General features: G+C 37.0%; 1 protein-coding gene across 2 annotated transcripts in view; it reads left to right on the top strand.

Moving 5' to 3' along the window:
• LOC134743454 (bone morphogenetic protein 1) overlaps nt 1–13057 on the top strand; it is a 477569-nt gene that overhangs the window by 450455 nt on the left and 14057 nt on the right. For both annotated transcript variants that reach the window (XM_063676882.1, XM_063676881.1), the window contains 2 exons: nt 2946–3176; nt 5168–5308. In XM_063676882.1, coding sequence (XP_063532952.1) covers nt 2946–3176; nt 5168–5308 — 372 coding nt within the window. The remainder of the gene's footprint in view (nt 1–2945; nt 3177–5167; nt 5309–13057) is intronic.

The following is a 13057-nucleotide window of genomic DNA, read 5'->3' as shown; positions in this document are numbered from 1 at the left end:
TTGAAAATTTATTTTTTTATCTTTTGTTCTTATTAAAAAAAATATTAACGTTAGAGCGTCCCTGAGAAATAACTCTACGTGGGATTTCAGGGTTTGTCCAATGTCTAAGGTCACCCTGTATACTAGTTACGTAAAGAAGAGAAAAAGAGAGTTAGGAGGTTAGGATAAATTAAACTTCATTGAAGTTCAAGAAAACGTTTTTCATTACATACCTATCTTTCTGTATAAATAACCTTTCACACGAAAGTAATTAGACTAATTAGCATTATTGGTCGAGAGCGACTTTATCAATGTAGGTAGGTTCTTGATAAATGTATATGTATATTATCTTTGTGGTCGTTAATTAAAAGGTTTCGGAATATAGCATAGTTTGCCCCTATCTTATATTTATAAATGGTATCAGGTTCGGGGAAATATTTTTTTCTGTCTGTGACGATAATCATAGCCAGCAATGACACGATTCTCACACAGACTGACCCGTTTTCATCAGCAGATGTGCAAGTTGCGGACAGTTTCAGAAATGTCCAAATTTTTCAAGGAAAAAAGTGAAAAAACAAGGTAAATCCACAGGAAACAAAGGAAAATTTTTATTCCCATACAAAAATATGAGAATTTCCCAAAATTTTGTCAAGCTTTATGACGGTCATAATATAAATTCATATATAGATAGATTAGTGTAACAATAATTTATATTGTAATTTATCATTATGAAATAAATAAACTAAACTAAACCTAAACTATGAAAATTGTCCGCATACTTGCAGGTACAAACAACCCAAAAGCGAAACACCGTTTTAGTGAGTTTCAAGTAGTAACCAACATGCCCGCTATTCAGGAATGGCAAGGGTAGCCTTATCTAAACGACACATAATAATTGGGTCACCTCACTTTGTCCAGGAATTACTAAAATGCCGTTTAACAAGCCCACTGGGCCACTAGGTATTTAAACTATCTTTGCAAATTGCCCCGAACTCATTCAAAAGTGAATGCTCAGTGTACACTTTAAAGTAGGTACTATTCAGGTTGCAGATTTACAGTTTCAAAGGAATTTAAACTTTGCAACGTCGTATTATAGTTGAATTTGCAACAAGGTACTTGTAAAGCATTGTTAAAGTTCTTCGGATGTCCTGAATCGTTTGAGTTTTGCTGATAACTTCGTGTTGAATGGGAATTTGGAATTAAATTAGGTCGCGCTTGACTCGGTTAACTGTTTGACAGACTTTAGTTTTGGAGCTAGATTGTTAGTATTTAACGTCACAGAGTTCTAGGTAATACGTTTAAAATTTCACAGTAACTATAAATAACCATTAAATATTATATGTTGAATAGTTTATGAATTTAATATTTGTTAAATATTATTACAGAATCAGAATCAGTTTATTTGTAGGTATAACATAAATACCTATATATTCAGGTACTTTTAAATACATTTCGATCACTATAAAACAGAAACACATATATATTACATTTTACTTCCTTCTGAATCCAATATCGGATCGAAAAATGTGAAAACACTCTTTCAGCTCTTATGCTTGGTAAGGCAACAAGGGTAACATTTAATATTTAACAGTTAATTTTGCCTCTGCAACAGCTTCGGACTAAATCTAAGTTCGAATTTGCCCTCTGTTCGTAGGCAAATTGCTCCAATCGGCTTCTGAATTAATTCTGTTTACAATTTTAGCATTCAGCGATTTAAATATCCTTGTGGCTTGCAAAATAGTCCAAGGTTCATTTGGATCATTCACTAAACTTTTACATTTAAACTTAAGGCTTTTTGCTGTCTTTCGCAAAGGGTCATTGTTAAAACCTATCTTAACAAGTAACAGATAAGTAGGTATTAGCATACCTAAATACCTACTTACCTAATCTAGATAGATTAAGTCTCTCAATCGTCTGTAGGTGGCACCACAGTCCTATGATATGTAAAGGTGACATCTACCGAAACTATTGTGTACTAGTATAAGTGCTCAATAAGCTTAGTTAGCTATGTTAATGTATGTTATTAACTATTGTTCATAACCAATCCGTAGTGTCATAGTGTGGCGCTGTACTTACCTATATAAGCTTCTACATGTATGTAGATAAACTCACTTTTTTCGAACGAGCCTTCTGTTAACATTAAATCTAGATATTAGTATTCCCTGCTTTCATTTGATCGCCATTACCTCCAACGCTGAACAGTCATATAATTTTAACATTCATCTTTATACGCGGAGACTTTTCCTTTTCTTACCTACAGTATACCTGACATAGTTTAAAGCGGTTCCCTGAGCCAGAAGGCGAAAAATCTCATTATATGATCATGTTTTTCTAAGAGGCGTTGATTCTCGTAGACGTGGAAAAAATATATGTAGTTCTTGACTATCTTTAATAACATAGCTTCCGATACACGAATTATGACACTTCGCTCGATACAATTAATTCCCAAAGTAACCTCTAACTCGGACTTTTAATCCAACTTTACTCGGTTATTTATTATGTGATACAATAAACAAAAAAAGAAGAAAAAAACAATCTTAAACTAAAATAGTAATTTCATAGCTTTCGAATTTCGATATTGTAAGGTAACGTTTTTAAAATAAATAAAAATCGACAAAATTCGATCAAAATTGACACTTGGCGAGCATGATCTTTCCCGTTCTTTCTTGCGAAATATGACAGTGACAGCGGCAAACCGATGGAACGGCCCTATGTAGTTGATTTACTGCTACCGCTGCTAGTAGGTACCTAGTAGATAGAGGTATCTACTAGAGATTTGACTCGTAAAAACATTGACTAAATATCAAAATAAATCAATTCAATTCCAGATTACGGGCCACTATCGACTAGGCTAAAGTGGTTGACAATTGTCTTTAGAACTTCTGATTTGATTTTTCAACTGTTCAACGATTTGCTTTATAATAATTGCCCAGTAGAATTTGTTCTCACTTCGATTTTCTTTTCAGGGCAAGAATACAACTTCAACAAGCTAACAGAAGAGGAAGTGAACTCCCTCGGTCAGACGTACGACTACGATTCCATAATGCACTACGCGAGGAACACCTTCAGCAAAGGCACATACTTGGACACAATTTTACCGCTTGAGGTCCATGGGAAGAAGAGACCGGAGATTGGGCAGCGAGTCAGATTGTCCATGTCTGATATAGCGCAGACGAATTTGCTGTATAAGTGTGCTAGTAAGTATAACACGTCTTTATAAGTCAGTTACTTAGTAGGTACACAATTTTATTCGGCTACGATTCTACCGCTTGAGGTCCACGGGAAAAAGAGACCGGAGAATGGACAGCGAGTCAGATTGTCCATGTCTGATATAGCGCAGACGAATTCTGTATAAGTGTGCTAGTAAGTATAACACGTCTTTATAAGTCAGTTACTTAGTAGGTACACAATTTTATTTGGCTACGATTCTACCGCTTGAGGTCTACGGGAAGAAGAGACCGGAGATTGGGCAGCGAGTCAGATTGTCTATGTCTGATATAGCGCAGACGAATTTGCTGTATAAGTGTGCTAGTAAGTATAACACATCGCTGTAAGTCCGTTATTATTAGGTACACAATTTTATGTGGCTACGATTCTGCCGTTAGAGTTCAATGGGAAGAAGAGGCCAGAGATTGAGCAGCCAGTTAGTTTGAGTGTGTCTGATATATTAGCGCAGGCTAATCTGCTGTATAAGTTTGCTCATAAGTTGAACAAATCTCTTTATAACACCGCTATTAGGTAATATATTCTTGAGGAACCTTGCTGAGGAAACCAAATCGGACTCTTTTAGAATTCAACCGAATTCTAAAAGAGTCAGCTTTGGTTACGGGCATGTAATGCGTCGCCCGCCCGAACACATGACCCGACAAGTACTCGAAATGTTTCCGACGCCAAAAAGAGGAAGAGGAAGACCCCTCAAACATGGATAGCTACCATAAACAAGGACATGAAAGATGCAAATGTCACATCTAAGACAACCCGGGACAGAGCGTCCTAGCGAAGAAGGAATAGGAGAGCCGACCCCAATTTATGGGATAAATAAGGCTAGGCGGCGAGAGAGAATTTGTATATCTGCGTTTCATTCTTATAATGTTTCTTTTGTTTGTCTAAACCGACAGCCTCAGACTACATTTAAATTACAGCTATTTAATTGCGAACTGAACGCTTTCAACTTCAGAATTGCGATTACGGATAACAATAATTATTTAATTACGGTTTTATGTTTAAACCCTTGAAGGAATGCTCCTTAATGACAAATAAAAGACAATATATTGAATGGTTAAAGAAAAAAATATCGCGTTTCGGGTTTTCAGATTATTATGCAAATAGGTAGCAAGAAATTGATTGGTATCTATTACCTACGTTTTTCGTAAGAAATTAATTGTTAATGGCTAATATGATACACATACTATAAATTAAAATGTGAAGATCAGAATACATAGGTCTTAGGTGTATACATTTGAACGCTATGTTTCGCTGGTTGGCATACAAATGTCAAAGAGAAAGAAAATCTAATTCAATAATACAAATGTTATAACTTATAAGATTAATAAATTACAGTTAATGTTAGAATTAAATTATAAATAAAATTAAAGTACAAGCACTTTGCGCACTGCACGCTGAAAGACTAAAATAACAATGCCAATAAACGATAAGTACATACCTACTCCGAAAAAGTACACACAAGTTCATAAGTAACTTTGAAAAAGCACCGGAGAGCTTTTAGCCTGTCAGTAACTTTATAACATTTGTTTTATTTAATCCTTTAAGCCTCGGGCTTTTACAATTTCAAAATCTTTTTTCGCCATAACGAACGCCAATAAACCAAAATAAATAAAGTGTTTGTTTCCGGTGATGGCGTTTCCAAATTAAAACACCATTCACAGGTTTTAAAAATTTCAACTTGACGCAACTTGACGCAGTACATCTCACTCGCGCATTGGTCGCATGATTTCAGACATTTCAGTAACCAATCAGGTTGGGATTAATAAAGAGCCCATCAACGTGCTCTCTAGCGCCACTGCTTTTTACGCAAATTTAACGATAGATGTTTAAAAAAGGGGGCCGGTACGTACTGCATTTTGTATTCTAGTATCTTTTAAATACATCAAACTAGTTTTCATGTTGCTGGATTCGTAGATATATAAACTCATAACGAAAAAAAAATATCAATTCAATTTCTCAACAGAATGTGGTCGCACGCTCCTTGGCAACTCTGGATGGTTCAGCTCACCCGGTTGGGGCTCAGAAAATGCACCGGCAACCCCTGAGCGCTGCGAGTGGCGCATAGTGGCTACACATGGCGAGCGAGTGGTACTTAATATCACTGGTGAGTTACTGTAAAACTTTATAACTGTTATCAACAAAATGTGGTCGCACGTTCGTCGGTAATTCCGGATGGTTCAGCTCACCCGGTTGGGGCTCAGAAACCGCACCGGCGACACCGGAGCGCTGCGAGTGGCGCATCGTAGCTACACACCGCGAGCGAGTGGTACTTAATATCACTGGTGAGTACAACTTGACAAATATATCAACAGAATGTAGTAGCACGCTCCTCGGCAACTGGATGGTTCAGCTCACCCGGTTGGGGTTCAGAAAATGCATGCAGTAGCCACGCATGGAGAGCGAGTAGTTCTTAATGTGTTTCTCCAAATACAAATATCCGGCCGAAGTTTCGGTAAGAAAACTCGGTTTCGGTCGGACACTTTGAAACAAATCAAGTGACTTGAGCAATATCATACACATATTCATACTCACACTCACTCACACACTCATACAAAGGATTTGGTATGAGTTCAACCGCTTTTTTGGTTTTCTAAATAAATGAAAAATAATTTTTGTTATAAATGTGCTTAATATTAATTAACTGAGACATGCGAACACACACGACATAACACAATTTGTATTAGTAATTCTTCTGTTTTGGAAAAACCCATGTCAAATTCTTGGAGGATATTTTTTTTTCTTGGCAAAATGCGTCAATAATGTTGAAGTAATTGCGTTTATGTTATGGTCCCTTTTTTTTTAGTTTTTCGTAAATAACTCTTAAACGGTGGCCCGTGCCAAAAAAATATTCTATAACATAAGTAATCTACATACAATTTTCTACACAAAAGATTTAGAATACGTTTCGCTAGTATCAATATTTCAAAATATATTAAAGCGGGAAGTGGGTAAGAGGCACTTGACAGAAAGACGCACGAGTGATCCTATAAGGGTTCCGTTTTTTCCTTTTGAGGTACGGAACCCTAAAAAAAGATTCTTTAAAAAATAATGCTGAATTTTAACTTTATTACAATATATTTTATCACGGAATGGAGATCTAGGCTCTCCAAAACGGAGATTGTTTGACTTGTTTGACGGTGATTAGTTTGACTCTGAACGAACATTATTCATGTTCATTAGTGGTAAGCGGTGTGGGCCACACATATTGTAGACATTGTAGTAATTAGTATAATATGTATTACTTGTAGTGGCTGTTTGTTTACCTAAATAAATTGAAAAAAAAAAAACATTCCGCGCATGTGACTTAAAAATACGTGAGTGACTGTAAAATTAGCCTAATATTAGTGTGACTCACGACAATATAAATCCGAATATTTTATACTGAGCAACAAAACTTAGACTTCATTTAGTAGTTTACAGTTTACCAACGATTGCCCCCAGGAAATGCTTTATTTACCCAATCCATTAACTTGTACGTATGTTAACCCTCTATTATAAAGAGATGGATCGCCGCGAGTTGGACTGCTGCCCGCCGCAGAACTTATCTTTTTAAACATAGATGTAGGATTTTCTATAGATGGGCCATAAGCAATGCGAATAAAGTAAAACATGTTTTAACATTCCTGATAACATACCAAAAACAACCTACGTAATTTGATCGGTTTCATTGTTACCCACCAGGAAACCGGTGGGCAGTGCCCTTACAGGGTTCATAGCTAGATCACCATTTTAATGTAAGACCTTATTGTACCTATGAAAGCAATAAATTACTGATTACTGATTACTTACAACACTTAGGACTTTTTAGAAGTAGACAGAAACTATGACAATACATACATACATACACACATATAATCACGCCTATTTCCTGGAGGGGTAGGCAGACACGGATTTCCACTTGCTACGATCCTGATATACCTCTTTCGCTTCCTTCACTTATAACATTCCTCATACACGCTCGCTCACTATGACAATGACAAACAATAATAGCGATTTCACTGCTACTCCTACTGAAGGTATCAAGACCATCCCGTTCGGTCATTTCCCCCACCCGTCTCATCCAGTAGATACTTATATTCATGTTTTTAAACTAACTTAAAACGTCAGTGATGCAAACAATCTTTGAATTATTGGTGTAGTTTCCTCTTTATTTAGTTCCAAGATGGCGCATTATGTTTGAATTTGCTAATTCAAGTAGTTTCTACATACAGTCGATGACAAAGATATGTTTATTACACTTATCTTAGGTCACTAGATAAGTTTTGTAATAGACAAATATGAAACAAAGAGGTAGCCTATCACATATACTTTTTAAAACTATATTTCCATAGGCAATGTTTGGCGGGAAAACATTTACTTTCTTTTTAAATTAACTTATTAACAGACATAGTATAGTAGTTATAGACATGAAACCGAGCGACCAGGGGTAAGAGAAAGACATATTCATGTATTGACAGGTTAATGTATGGCAGCATAATCCTTTATCTCTTTCACTCTTATAAATTTCGGTATTTCGCCATCGCCTCCTACCTATGCTGCCATAACCCGACCATGAAAAAAAAACCCGGTCGGTGATAAGGACAAAGCATTATTTTCTCTTTCCTGTTATAGGAATCGCAATAAGACTATCTTTCTCTATCAAAGAGTGTCAGGCCCTTGCTTATTAATAATAGATTTAAATTTTAAAAACGTCGACGTGGGCTAAAGACGATTTACGAATATTTTATACAACATTTTCATAGCACACAGTTTCCAGTAGTAATGGAAGGGACCATCTTCCCGTCCTGTCACTGTTTCTGTTTCCAGGAGACTGTTGGGGCTACCGGCGATTCGTCTCAGCAGGGACGCGACCGCGACACGTTTTCGCATTATCGCGTGAAAGCCATCCGTAATAATAGTACTAGGTACAGAATATTCACAAACAAAACGCGTCTATTACGACAGATATGACCGCTAGGTGGCGCAAGCGCGAACAGGCGTCCGTTCCGTAGCGGTGCGCGGCAACTACTATGGCTAGACACCAAAATTGGTGTGGGCCGCATGTACTTGTAGCGACGCGACGAAATCGCGGAGTGAGCCAGGCCTGCTTCTACGTAATTTACCTAGTAATGTCAGATCCGATTCTAAAGCTCCTTACAAAGCTCCTTTAATTAAGTACGTATCTAAGATACTGTAAAACCAAAAGTAGGTGAGTAAGGCAGTAGAAATATCTCTGAGCACAAAATGACTTCCAATTCCCATTTGTTTTATTGTAATTGTTCTCCAAATTGTGTAAGACGCCGAAGAGATTTCGTGAAAGTAGCGTGGCTCGTTGAATTGTTGTAAAGCAGGAATTTGCTCGTGTTACATGTAGTTTATGAAGGTCATAAAGGTTCAACAAAGTTTCTAAAGATTATTAACAACCCTCGTTATAACTGTTACAACTTACAAGTCAATTTACTTCAATTTAGTGAGTGATAGAAAACAAATTCTATGTGTTGACTTAGAATACAGTTGTGTGTAATAGTAAAAAGATGGAATATACATATATTATGTAATATGTATATTTTAATTAATTAATACGGAAAAGTAATTTTTTTTAAACACAAAATTAACTCATTGAGACTCCCTGTTAATAATAAAGATTCCATTACAATATACTTACAAACATTACATTAAAAATACATCAAAATTAATTATAAACTAAATTAAAACTAAACTAAACAAGGCCACAACTTAGTCAAACACTCGTCCCGCGCCCTTCCAGACGCAATGGTACCCATCACGCTCGCCGCATTGCCACGCTGAATCGCCATAGACAGCCTCCATTTAATTTAGTTTGTTTAGAATTTTTATTTTGTTCTTATATAATTAGAAAAAAGAAAGACAAATTTCAATTATTTACGTCCAAAATAAGTACATAAAAAGTAAGTAAGTAAGTGGCGCTAGTTTTCAAAAGCGGATTTTCGTTAAAACATAACTTAACACCATTTTTAACCGACTTCAAGGTTTCAAAAGAAGGAGGTTCTCAATTAGGTTGTATGTTTTTAGGGTTCCGTGCCCAAAGGGTAAAAACGGGACCCTAAGACTCCACTGTCCGTCTGTCTGTCTGGCCGTCTGTCCGTCTGTATGTCTGTCACCGGGCTGTATCTCATGAACCGTGACAGCTAGACAGTTGAAATTTTCACAGATTATGTATTTCTGTTGCCGCTATAACAACAAATACTAAAAACAGAATAAAATAAATATTTAAGTGGGGCTCCCATACAACAAACGTGATTTTTTTGCTGCTTTATGCGTAATGGTACGGAACCCTTCGTGCGCGAGTCCGACTCGCACTTGGCCGGTTTTTAGGGTTCCGTACCCAAAGGGTAAAAACGGGACCCTATTACTAAGACTCCGCTGTCCGTCTGTCTGTCACCATGCTGTATCTCATAAACGTGATAGCTAGCAGTTAAAATTTTCACAGATGATGTATTTCTGTTGCCGCTATAACAACAAATACTAAAAAGTACGAAACCCTCGGTGCGCGAGTCCGACTCGCACTTGGACGGTTTTTTTAATAACTACATTATGCTAAGTAACCTCGAATGACCTCAAGTCTCAAACCATTATTAACAGTCACAATACTCGCAAGTCGCAATCTAGATTATCTAGCGAAATTACAGACAATAACCATGTAATATCCGTTATAATATACTCGTTATCCATAAAAGAGCACTCAAGAGTTTGCCGACGGCTTGAACGACTCAATTTCATGTTGAGTGCCGCCGAGCACGATCTGAGTAGGAGGACAACGGTTAGACGATGGATTTGGGTAAGGGTAAGATATCGATTTAAGCTTGGCACTTTTGTGGTAATTGCTGTTGTTCAGATTTTACATGCTGGAAACATTGTCTTGAAATAACAGAGATGTAAACCCCACCTCCTATAGTTGATTCCTAATCATGGAAGAAAGAACTATTATTTGAAAATGTATAAAGATGAGAAGACGTGCTAATAGAAACCAATACTTGTTATTCAGATATTACGTAACAAAAGGTGTACAATTTCAACGATTAAATCTATCATACATTTTTGCTCTAAAATCGTTACCGGTATTTATTTCTTTCTTTCAGAGCACAAGTTTATTTCGTGTCCATTTTATATTAGGATTCTGTGACTGATTAGCTTCAAAATACAAATAAATCATTTATGGGTAGCATAATCCACAAATCCAAGCTTACCATCAATTCGATTGACAAGCACCCATCAACCCGCGGTTACCGTTTCCACTAAACTTTCTATTTTAAGCCTCCAAATTAATAGCTCTAAACTCCGTGCCACCACAAACGTAACCTAAACTGACCAGGGAAAATTTACGAGCTCAGTCCACCATCAGCTTACCTTGAGCCCCCACCCATCCCTGCCCCTTAAAACTTTACAGGGCAAAGAAGACTCGTTATGCACTTACGGAGGTCTGTTTATACTGGTATATATGCTTGGAACGGTTCTGGTATTGCCTGGGCCCGCCCCAGTGGTAAGTTATTGCTGCCTATAACTCGCCATCAGATATATCGGAGCGGCCAAGGTGCTCACAAATATCTGAACACGCCTCTATTGTCAAGGCGTTAAGTGCTTGTTCAGATATTTTGAGACATGGGCCGCTCCGATATATCTAATGGCGACTGTACAATGTGTAATATTAGTACTAAGGTTTTTCTGCGAATGGCAGGTTATGGTAGGTTAAATGTCTCGGCCAAGAAAATAGTATAAACTAATTTACCGAGTGGAATGGAGGTCTCCGTTTCAACTTGGACAAAAAATGCTTTCGTAATGTCCGGATGTCCTGTAGATTTTTGGAGCAGGTTCGATAATTATATAGGTAGATTATTTTGGTCGATGCAGTTTTTGGCCAAAATGGCGGAGCCGTGGGGGCTTGCGAGGTCTACAGCTCACAGAGACACTAGTGTAGCTAGTTTAGAACTTATCCTAAGACTAGTTCCAGGTTTCCACTTCGCGCTGCAATACTGCTGATGTACTGCATCCAAACGGTACCTTAAAGCCGACGTAGAGACAACAGAAGAGTGGAAAAATCTCCTGCATAAGCCAATACATTCTTATTCTATTCAGACAATACTCATTTCCGCGGTTTTTTACCTGTGCAAGCATCAGTCCGCATAAATTCACAGAATTTTATATACATTTTATTTGTTAAGTTACAAAGGCGTCCGACACAAAGGACACAATCGGAAAAGCTATAAATCTGCGCGACACAGCTTTTGTTAGTGACGTCGATGTCACAGTGTTCAATGAACATTATGTGAGGAAATTCGGTACGGATGACCTGTTGCAAATGGTAATAATTTTGCCGCATTTTTAGTAAATAAAATAAACTTCCTTGCGGTACCTAAACAATTTGGTGTTTCTTATACCAATTAGATATTAAAAGAATAAAAAATAAATGCCGCACAAGTCTATGAAATTTTCCTTTTCATTTCTCATGCTCTGAAAGAGGGTCATTGTTGTTCTAAAAGGTGTGCAGAAAATCATACGTGTCTGCACTAGAGCATTTTACTTTCGAAGAACGATTTTTTAATTTTTTTTACGATATGCAATTGAAATTTGAGTTTAAATGGATTTGTTATACAATTTCCATTCTGATATTTGACTCTCCATTCCATAAATAACTATACTTTTGCCTGAATTGTTAATTGAAAGTACCCTCAAGAAATACTATAAAAATGTATACTTAGTCATGTTTTTAAAAAAACACATGCATTTTACTTTCCTCATATTAGAAATGAAAAGTAGTGTTTAAACTCGGGTGAAAGGCATCATTTTGCCTCGGAATATTGGCGCTCTTACTGCGTTCGAGCGCCAAAATACCTCTGCGGCATTGCATGCCTTTCATCCCTTGGTTAACAATTTACTATTTATGCGTGATAAATATAATAAAATAAAATAATAGTTATTTGTGCAACAAGAGAGGAAAGTTGGTTTTTCTTGCGAGTGTTTATTTTGAGTCCCGAGAAAGCGAAAGAATCTATTATTGAATCACGAGCGAAGCGAGTGATTCTAAGGTAGAATTTTGAGCGTAGCGAGGGACTCAAAAACACGAGATGTAAAATAACTTTGCTCTCGTGTTGCACACATAATTTTTCACCTCAGTAGTGAGAACATATTAAAGGTTAAAATGTATTTCGAATTACACAGAATAAACAGAAAAAAAAAGTATTATAATATGTACGATACGATAAGATACGATACGATACGATTCGATACGATACGATACGATACGATACGATACGATACGATACGATACGGACCGGACCGTACCGTACCGTACCGTACCGTACCGTACCGTAGTTCATGGCCTTCACTAAATTAAAAAGCTACATTGTTTCACTCCCTGGAGTGAGGAAAGTCGCACTTTCCTCACTCCAGGGAGTGACGAAAGTAGGCTTGTTCGAGCTGCTGAGGTGAAAAATAAATAGTTACACCAATGAAAAACACAAAACGATTGGTGGACTTATATATTGTTTTATAGTCTTTATAACGATATTTCATCTCGATACACTAACGAGTTGACGTCTTCTGTGTCCTCGTTATAGATTGACGTGACACGGGCGTCCTCGTTATAGATTACTAGCCCGCGACTTCGTTTGCGTGGAATCATGATGATGATTGAAAAAAACTACCCTATGTCCTTTCTCGGTACCTAAACTATCTCTATATCAAATTTTGTCCAAATTGGTTCAGCGGTTTAAGCGTGAAGAGGCAACAGACAAACACACTTTCGCTTTAATAATATTTGGGGTCTCTATTGTTTCCCATATAGTTTTAAGTCATAATGTATTGTTTGTCCACATTTTCGGTAGTCATAATTTGGTTT

This window comes from Cydia strobilella, chromosome 8 (assembly GCF_947568885.1).
Source record: "Cydia strobilella chromosome 8, ilCydStro3.1, whole genome shotgun sequence".
Classification (NCBI taxonomy): domain Eukaryota; kingdom Metazoa; phylum Arthropoda; class Insecta; order Lepidoptera; family Tortricidae; genus Cydia; species Cydia strobilella.
This window is presented reverse-complemented; position numbering and strand designations above follow the sequence as displayed.